At 40.2% G+C, this 10,341-nt stretch overlaps 1 protein-coding gene across 2 annotated transcripts in view; it reads right to left on the bottom strand.

Moving 5' to 3' along the window:
* The window catches only part of XDH (xanthine dehydrogenase), a 77,648-nt gene extending 67,903 nt beyond the window's left edge, over positions 1-9,745 (bottom strand). Inside the window, exons 1-2 of one of the 2 annotated variants that reach the window (XM_009183950.4) lie at positions 8,955-9,745; positions 461-518 (exon numbers count right to left, since the gene is read on the bottom strand). In XM_009183950.4, the coding sequence (XP_009182214.2) occupies positions 461-518; positions 8,955-8,996 (100 nt within the window). In that variant the 5' untranslated portion in view covers positions 8,997-9,745. The remainder of the gene's footprint in view (positions 1-460; positions 519-8,954) is intronic. The other variant, XM_003908475.4, reaches the window with a different exon arrangement.
* Between the last annotated feature and the right edge of the window lie 596 nt (positions 9,746-10,341).

Raw genomic sequence — 10,341 nt, forward strand, 5'->3', positions numbered from 1 at the left:
TACCTGTAGAGGATTCCTACCTCAAGCATCCTTTTCCCAATAGACATAACTTCCCTTGCTTCCCTCCACCTAGGCAGAGCTGGAAACATTCCCCAGGAACTGCATTTATGTATTAAGCAAATGTCACCTAAGGAAGGCCCCCTCTTCCCACAGAGGAATGACCATGAAGCTCACCAAGGTTAATGAGGGCCTTTCTACAGGCCCTGGATTAAACCTTGGCATTACTAGAGTCTTAGCTGGGAGACACCTCAAAGATCACCACAAACAATCCTCTCATTCAGTAGCTGAGAATCTCAGATTACAGGGGCAACTAAAATGCAGGTATCCCAAGTCCTAATCCAGCACTCTTTCCTCCACACCTCATGGCTACCCCACCAGTCACTAGGAAACAATGTAAGGCCCAGAGAATCAGTCACCATTGCCCCCCTTCTCCATCACTCCCACTCCAAAGTCAGGATACACCTTCTTCTCAGGTAGGCCAAAAGGGTTGTCTCTGGATCTGCATTTTTCTCCACCACCTATTAAAAGAAATGAAAGAAAAATATATCATAGGTATACTTAGTCATCCTTCTGCAATTTCTTCCTTGTCTCACTCAAGAATTTGTAGAGTTAGTGGGAAGTGTGATATAGTTTGGACGTTGCCCCTCTAAAGCTCATGTTTAATTGTAATCCCCAGTGTTGAAAGTGGGGCCTAGTGGGAAGCAGTATGATTACGGGGGCAGATTTCTCATGAATGGCTTAGTGCTACCCCCTTAGTCGTGAATTAGTTCTCACGAGATATTTAAAAGTGCGTGGCATCACCTCCTTCTCTCTCTCTCTTGCTCTTACTCTGGCCATGTGATGTGCCTGCTCCCACTTTGCCTTCTGCCATGAGTAAAAACTCCCTGAGGCCTCCCCAGAAGCCGAGCACATGCCGGTGTCATGCTTGTACAGCCTGCAGAACTGTGAGCCAATCAAATCTCTTTTCTTATAAATGACCCAGCCTCGGGTGTTTCTTTATAGCAAAGCATGAAAGGCCTAATACAATGTGCTAAATAGATAATGAAAACATAGGTATTTTTATTCACAATTCCTTAATAACGAACCTATAAACTACAGCCAGACTATGTATATGCTCAAATCCTTAAATTCTAAAATTGTACCTCAGTGCTCACCTTGGGACCCACCACAGAACATGCAGGCATTGCACCTTCCACATTGGTTCCACCAAAGCAAAGTCCCCTTCAAATCAAACCTGTTATCTCATTTCAACGGCTAGATCACACCTGTGAATTCCAGGGGCCTCTGAGGGCATGGCATGCGGATCTTGGACTTTGCCTCTTTGAGTATACACTCTCAGACCCTGTGTGTGACTGTGGAAAGCCAGTCTGTTGGCCTGTGCTCAGAGCAGAGCATTGCATGTGATGGGTATTAGTCAACACTAACACATATCAGAAATGGAAGAGAAATCTCAAACCAAAGATCCCTCACTAGGTTCAATAAGGTGGAAAAAGTGGTCTAGAAAGTGCGATGTCAGTTTCCACTGTGAATTGTCAAAGGAAATCTACGAAAACCCGTTTCAGTACTTCTCACACATTACCAAAGCTTAAAAGGATGTGGATTATTGAAATAATAAAGACAGAGAATTCATTATGAGGTTTTTGTTAGACGGAACTATACTACCCACACCTTCCTAAAGGAGAAGGGGAGGAGTATTTGCCTCCTACCTCAAACTTAGTGAGGGGGCTTACTTTGTGCTACAAAGAAATCTAACATGCCACCTTTGCAGCATAGGGGAAGAGATAGGCTTAACAAGAAATCAGTACTGACAATGACAAGTTTAAACTCCTCTTTAAACTTAAGTTAGAGATGTGGCTGTGCTGGGATTGGTACATACTCCCAGAGCTTGGCAGAGCAAAGGATGCAGAAGTGTTGGCTGTGGATGTAGTGCAAGCCATTCATGAGATAAAAAGAGTTGGCTTGGAGGTCTTTAAATCATTTCCCAAAATACAGGATGGAGCCTTCAATAAAGAGAGACTGTGTGGAGTGGACTTCCCCAAACTGGAGGCTGATGGAGAACAGCAACCTGAGAAAAGTGCATCACTCGTGTCATGACACATGCATGCAAATATTCTCTGTGGTGGCCCTTGAAGATCCTTGAAAGCTATCACAAGAAGAATGAAAGAGTCAGCTCCAAACACCTAAAAGACTCAGAAAGCTGGAAGCCACCTTACAACAGTACCAATTAAAGGAGAGCTTTCTTGCTATCCTCACCACACCATCCTGAATTGAGACTGTTTGGAAACTTAAAAATAACCATAGGATTCTTTGTTGACTAAGAGTAATAAAAAGTTCATGAAACTTCCAGAATTTGTCCTTTGAATAAAGTTTAAAGGAAAGTAGATGAAATTAACATAAGTCCAGCTTACTCAATATCCTGGTTACAAATCATAGAAGAAATCATAAATGTGCAAAATAGCAATCTTTATCACCTTTCTTGTAGATGACAGTAAGAGCCTCTTAGCTTACTACCACATTGTTCATTTCTCCTGTACTGCAGTTCTGCTTTTATCACATCACATCAGTTCCCTGCTCAATGCCTTTCATGACCACCCACGTATTCAAGGTAACATCCAAGTTCCTTAGGTTGTCTTTCAAGGCCCTTTTCAATATATTCCCAATCTTCATTTTCAGCCTTTCTCCCTTCTACTTCCCTGCCAAGCTGGTCATCTTACTGCACTAAAAATACATTTTATATCTTCTAACTCCTGGGCCTTTGACTACGCTATTCCTCTTCCACCTGCATTTTGCCTTATCAGAAGACTTCAAACAATTTCTTCATAAAGGCTTTCCATACCACTCCAGCCACAAGTGGATTGCTATAGAGAATGGCTGTACCACTCTCAAGGCGTGGCAGCAGGATTACCACTGTGCACTCCATTAAACACTCTCAACAGGATACCAGTGGGTATCCCCAAGGAAAAACATTCTGTAGGGAAGTGAGTTAAGGAAATGTTGGGTTAAGCAGATCGCTCTGGTAAAACTCGAGCATCAAAAGAAATAACAGCCATAATGGGCTATAACACATTAAATACCATTAAAATCTATGAGTCCAAATTGATAGTCAACAAACAAACAAATGGAAGATATGGAAAAGCTCTTCCTGACAGAAGAATGTCATCTAACAAATATGATTGGCCATCTTGTAATCAGCACAATAACTGATCCAGTTAAGAATCATCAGTGGAAATTAGTACAACCACTACGGTTATACAGAACAGTTTGAAGGTTCCCCCAAAAATTAAGAATAGAGCTACCATATGACCCAGCAATCCCACTGCTGGGTATATACACAAAAGAAAGGAAGTCAGTATATAAAACAGATATCTGCACACCTATGTTTTTTGCAACATTATTCACAACAACCAACATTTGGAAGCAACCTAAGTGTCCGTGAACAGATGAATGGAAAAGAAAATGTGGTCATATACACACTAGAGTGCTATTTAGCCATAAAAAAGAATGAGATCCTGTCATTTGCAACAACATGGACGGATGGAGCTGGAGGTCATTATGTTAAGTGAAATAAGTCAGTCACAGAAAGACAAACTTCACATGTTCTCACTTATTTGTGGGAGCTAAAAATCAAAACAATTGAACTCATAGAGATAGAGTAGAAGGATGGTATCAGAGGCTGGGAAGGGTAGTAGGGAGTAGGAGGAAAGTAGGGATGGCCAATAGGTACAAAAAATAGAAAGAATGAATAAGATAGAGTGTTGGATAACACAACAGAGTAACCAGAGTCAATAATAATTAAATTGTACATTTAAAAATAACTAAAAAAGTATAATTGAGTCATTTGTAACACAAAGGATAAATGCTTGAGGAGATGAATACCACATTTTCTATCATGTAATTATTACACATTGCATGCCTGCATCAAAGTATCTCATGTACCCCATAAATATGTAGATCTACTATGTACAAAATTAAAATCAAAAATTAAAAATTAAAGGGCTTTCCATCTCCCCTTCTTTCTCTTTCCTTCTGGTTTTTATGTAAATGTTGCAATGAGTCATCAGTGACTATTAGATCAAGTGTAATACAGAACTCCTAAAACTCAACAACTAGAAAACCCAATTCAGAAATGGGCAAAGGACTTGAATAAACATTTATCCAAAGAAGATCTACAAATGGCCAACAAGTAAATGAAAAGATGCTGAACATCACTGATCAGAACTATAATGAAATTTCACCTTATACCCATTAGGATGGCTACAATCAACAAACAAACAAACAAACAGAAAATAAGTGTTGGTAAGGATGTGGAGAAACTGGAACACCTGTCCACTGTTGGTGGGAATACAAAATGACACAGTCACTGTGGAAAAATAGTAGAACGGTTCCACAAAGAAGTAAAAATAGAACTAGCATATGATCCAGCAATTCTACTTCTGGATTTATACACAAAGTAATTGAAATCAGGGTCTCAGATATTCGTACACCTGAGTTCATGGCAACGTTATTCACAGTAGCCAAAATGTGAAAGCAACCAAAGTGTCCATCAATAGATGAATGGATAAGCAAAATGTGGTGCATCCATACAATGGAATATTATTCAGCTTTAGAAAGGAAGGAATTTTTGATATATGCTACAACATAGATGAACATTATGCTAAATGAAATAAGCCAGTCACAAAAAGACATACTGTATGATTCCCCTTAAGTGAGGTACTTTAGTCAAATTCATAGAGATAGAAAAAATGATGGTTTCCAGGGACTGGAGGAAAGGTAGAATATGGAGTTATTGTTTAGTAAATTTATAGAGTTTGTCTTAAAAAATGAAAGAAGTTATGGAGGTGGAAGGTGATGATGGTTGCCCAATATTATAAATGTATGTAATACCACTGAACTGTACACATAAAAATGATTAAGATGGTAAATTTTACGTATTTTACCACAATAAAAATTATTTAAAAAAAGAATATCAATGGATACTCAAACTAGTGGGTGAAAATTTGATGAACAAGAATTTGTATCATTCCAAAGTATCTTCTCACATAGCCTCTATTAATTATAAAGGTAAAGCAAAGTTATCTTACAGTGAGGAAACTTGGTGGATAACACCTTAGCCAAGTCATCAAAGTTCGCATCACAAAGAAGACCCAGAAACTGATGTTAAAAAAACAAACCTAATGATAGAAAGCAGTGAGAAAAACACATTACTTCTGTGGTATTCCTGCCCCCAAATGCAGACTCTGAATCTAATTATAAGAAAGCATAATACAATTCAATATGAGGAACAGTCTAAGAAATAACTGGCCTGTTCTTTTCAGAAACACCAATGTCATGAAAGACAAAGGAAAGCTGAGGAGCTGTTCTAGATTAGAGAAGACTAAAGACATGGCAACCAGCTGCAAGGCATAATCCTGGATTCCGAGCTGGGGCTGGGGAGTTATAAATGCCAGTATTGGGAAAATTGGAATACATTTGCATAAAGTTTATAGTATCACACCAAAGCTAAGTTTCCTGATTTCTATAAATGGACTATAGTTTTGTAAGAATATATTTATTCTGGCTGGGTGCAGTGGCTCACGCCTGTAATCCCAGCACTTTGGGTGGCTGAGGTGGGTGGATCACGAGGTCAGGAGTTCAAGATCAGCCTGGCCAAGATGGTGAAACCCCGTCTCTACTAAAAATACAAAAAATTAACTGGGTGTGGTGGTGGGTGCCTATAATCCCAGCTACTCTGTAGGCTGAGGCAGTGAATTGCTTGAACCCAGGAGGCAGAGGTTGCAGTGAACCGAGATCATGCTACTGCACTCCAGCCTGGTGACAGAGCGAAACTCCGTCTCAAAAAAAAAAAAAGAAAAGAAAAGAAAAGAATATATTTATTCATATGATAAGAGGTAAAGGAATACGATGTCTGAAACTTACTGTCAAATGGTTCAGGAATCTATCTTATACTATATATTCATTTCTATTAATTATGTACATTTATATATAATTATTTATGTACTTATAATATATACTTGTGTATCTGTGTGTGTGCCCAGAGCAAGAAAGAGAGAATGATGAAGCAAATGTGGCAAAACGTTAATAGTTGGTAAAGTACATAAAGGGTATTTAATACCTCCTTGTGTTCTTCTTGCAATTTTTCTTTAAACATAAAATAATTGTACAATACAAAGTTAGAGGAGTAACTTATTTAGTACAGGATTTCTCAGAATTTTAAAAATTCATCCACTTATTCCATCCACACTAGTTTGACACTGTATACCATGCACTGTGATAAGTGGTTTAAGAATATCTAAGAAGAGCATCTCATGCTGCTAGTTTTCTGTGAAATACATTTCAGAATGTATTACTTAGTCTAATTATAATCCATCTCTCCAACTAGTCTATAGGCTCCAAAATGGCAAATGCCTGATCTTAGAGATCTTATTCCTCCAGTGCATAGCCCACTGTCTGAGGCCTCAGAAGGAGCTTGATAAATGTTGACTATATGGGGAGTGAGCAAGTGAATGATGAGTGAGTGAGTGAGTGAGTGAAAGTCACCGTGAGGATCTCTGTAGCCAACACTCACTTGTTGTGGGGATCACTCGTGGACACCTTTGGCTGCACCCTACCTGCCAAATCCTCCCAGATTCTTCCAGGTGCCACAGTCTCCCCTAGACAGAGTGACTACTCAGAAAAGCTAGAATGCTGCCTTGCAAAAGGCTGTCATTACAATAAAAAAAAAAACAAAAAAAAAAAAACAAAAAAAAAAAAACAAAAAACTGGACAGTTCCTTCCCTTTGACTCTGACTCTAGAACAAAAGATGTGAAAACAATAGTCATCAAGGCTCATCACCACCACAGAAGGCCCTAGAGGTATTCGACTTTTTGCATCTAACACCTTCTGCAGGACCCCATTTAGTGAAAACAGAGTCCTGGACAGTGGTACAAAACAAGGAGAGGAGTAGGCTCACATTTAAGAATGAGTCACTAAGTTCTTAGAGCTTCTTTGGTAACTACTTTGCACAATTCCTGTAACAAAAGGTCTAGAATATCTTCCGAATAAAAATGAGGACAACTTTCTCACAGCTGTCATTGTTTGCCCAGGAATTCCCTTGCTTGGCCTTGTTTTTACAGCACTACTTTCACATAATTACTTTCTGCATTGCCCTTCTGCCTTTCTTGAAGTTTCTGAACATGCTGCACCATTATAAATTACAAACATGGATATTCATCACAGAAACTGGCAGTAGTAGAAGCTTCTAGAAATAATAGGGTTTGATGTGATGGTACCATTTAAAAATTTAAAATTACTTTCCTAAAGTGAAAGTAAAATGCAAGGGAAAATAATTTTCCCCAAACCAGATTTACCTTGAAATGCTTCTTTCTAGATTTAGTGCATAATAGCAAGCCATCCCTGAAGAAGAGCAGAAAGGTACACTTTCACACGTTAACCAATGGTTTGGTTTAATAAACAATAAAACCTAAGAGTAAGACATAACCTTGGAATTCATTGAATCTAGCTGTTTACCCAATGTAAAAATCACTAATAAAAATTCCAGAGATGTCTTTGTGTAAGTAGGTCTCCTAGAAAGCCAGTTGTACAATGGTTTCCTAAATTTCTACATTGTAATTGCTGAATGAAAGAAGTTGTTGAAATGTTGGATGCAAAATCTTACTACTATCAACTTGAAAACTTTGCCCTATTTCTTGGGTTGGTGCCAGGTGCCATCCCTGCAAAGGATGCAGCTCAGAGAGGAAACTCTGAACCCAGAAGAACATGGCTGTCCCCATTCCCCAGCACCTCCCAAAGGCACCACTCAAAGGGAATCCATCAATCTTTGGAGCACCGATGCTGAAACAGCTCATGAAATATCTTTTACGGTCACCCACACACATCCTGGAAATTTAAGACCTAGGAGTCCTGTGAAGCACATTATTATTCTTGAAAATTACATCAAAAGTCACTCAAAATTATATCAAATGTTTCTCAACTCAATGCAAAAGTGCCAATATAGCAAGACAAATAAAATTGCCCTTATTTGGGGGACACATTGGGCACATTCATCACGCACTGTCCACACAGTTAGTTACAATGTGTAACTATGGGACTCTTTTACTATCCTTTTCATTCCCAAGTGGGGAGTTGAACAGGTGTGAGCATCTCAGCAGTGTTGTAGGGGGGCAAATGGAGGCTGGAGACCATGTAATATGCTTGCCCCCTGTCTCCCTGCACCACATTAAAATTTGCAAAGATTCTCACTCTTGTCCAAGGGCTGCTACCCATGTCACCTTCCCTAAGTCCCTGTGCACCAATAAGGTAAATTCAAGTAGGTGAGAGATTTGCAACTTACATGTAGAACTAAGTGTGTGGGGGTGGGGAGTGCGGAGAACGCGGGAGACACCCTTTATGGAAAAAAAAAATTGTGGTTTGCCACAAGGTGTCAGTATATGTCACCACACAGTGAATCAGGACTGGCTGTTAAACCTATGTATATAATATATTAGATTCAAAGGCTGTGTACATCTTATATCCTGATAAAAGCAAGAAAACACATTCCTGTTCCTTCTCTCTGTAAAGAGAGCAACATAAATTTTAGGATATATTTGATTAAACCCAGAAATAGAAGTGTAGTGATGACCTCAAATCTCACCTAGAACTCAACTCCCCTTTCTCATTGTGTGCCAATCTCCACTACTGCAGAGAGTTGGCAGCTAGTTCACAGATGCCTCTCTGCTTGCCTCTCTCTCCCTCATTCCTTTGCCTTCTGAGTATCTTGTCTGTGCTCTAGCCCTGAGAAGGTCTTCTTCCCCAGCGTTACCAAAATGCAGCAACACCTTTAAAGGGAGAGAGAGAAAGACAGGATAACAATTAAGAGGGAACAGGAAAGACAGAGAACAAGATATGGCTCTTCCAGAGGACAGATGTCCCCTCCCAGGGAGCAGGGACAACAAACCAGAGGTCAGCTCCTACTTACCTTTCTGCCGTTCACAAAGAAAACCAACTCGTCCGCTGTCATTGCCACAGGTTGGGGTCCCTCAACTACAGGTACCTCACTCCTAAGAGACACTGGCAGGTAGTTATCACTGCTCTGTAACCTGAAAATTATGCCTCCCAATAAAATGAAATACGGTCCACCAATAGGAGGGAACCAGCTCAGAGCTTCAGGGCACGAAGAGTTCTTGGCAAAAGCCACTGGATTACGTAATCAAGGAAAGCGCAAACAATCATGCACAGCAAATTACATGTGTCAAAGAGCACAGGTGTGTCACACCTGTGTCTCCACACCTGTGTCAAAGAGCACAGGAAAATACATCCAGATACCAGTAGGGTTGTTGCCTTGGCACTAGGTGACTGTGGGTCTTGGGCACTGCTCTCATGAAACCTGCTTTGTCCTCCCACTTGCTGCAAGACAGAGAAGGGGAAGACAGAAGAGGGGAAGGACCATTGTCAGAGCCACTGCTAATAGAACTGATTCACGCCCTCCATCATTTTACCATTCAGGTTTACAGAAACACAGACTGAGTGCATGAATGCAAGAGTCATTCTTTCGCAGCCTGGTGGAATAGAGAGGTCACAGGAAATGGAGCCCCATGAACCTGACTCAAATCCTGGCATTTGACCTCAGCATGTTACTTACTACCTTCAGAACGCAGATTGTTTTCATCTTGTACAGGATCATAGAATGACATCAAGAATAGAAGAATGAGGGACAAATGACATTTTGGAAGTGCCTTGTAAATTTACAAAGAACCAAAACATTTATCACTGTTGAAAAGACATCATCAACATCTCAACAAAGAAAATCCTAATAGCAAACTATTTTTGAGATTTGTCTTTTATTTGTTTCTCTCATCCTTGACAAGTTGTCAGAGTAACTCATAAAAGTATTTCAAAACACCAAAGATATTAAAATGCTCATACCACATAGTCATAGGCTGCAGTAACACATAGCTGAAAAAAACCTTTCCCCATCCGATATCCATTAACTGTCAGTGTAAACACAGATGTGCACATCCACTGAAGCAGCACTAATGGGCTCTCTGCAGTCCAGCACTCTGCCAACTGCCCCTACCAGTTCTCTAGTTCAACACACACACACACACACACACTCTCTCTCACTCTCTCTCACACACTCTCTCTCACACACACGATCTCTCTCACACACACAATCTCTCTCACACACACAATCTCTCTCTCATGCACTCTCTCTCTCTCTCACACCCTCTCTCTCTCACACACACACACTCTCTCACTCTCTCACACACACACTCTCTCTCTCACACACACACAGACACACACACTCTCTCTCTCTCTCTCTCACACACACACACACACACACACACAGGCCAGCATTCACTCTG

Source organism: Papio anubis, chromosome 14 (genome assembly GCF_008728515.1).
Source record: "Papio anubis isolate 15944 chromosome 14, Panubis1.0, whole genome shotgun sequence".
In the NCBI taxonomy this organism is placed as follows: Eukaryota; Metazoa; Chordata; class Mammalia; order Primates; family Cercopithecidae; genus Papio; species Papio anubis.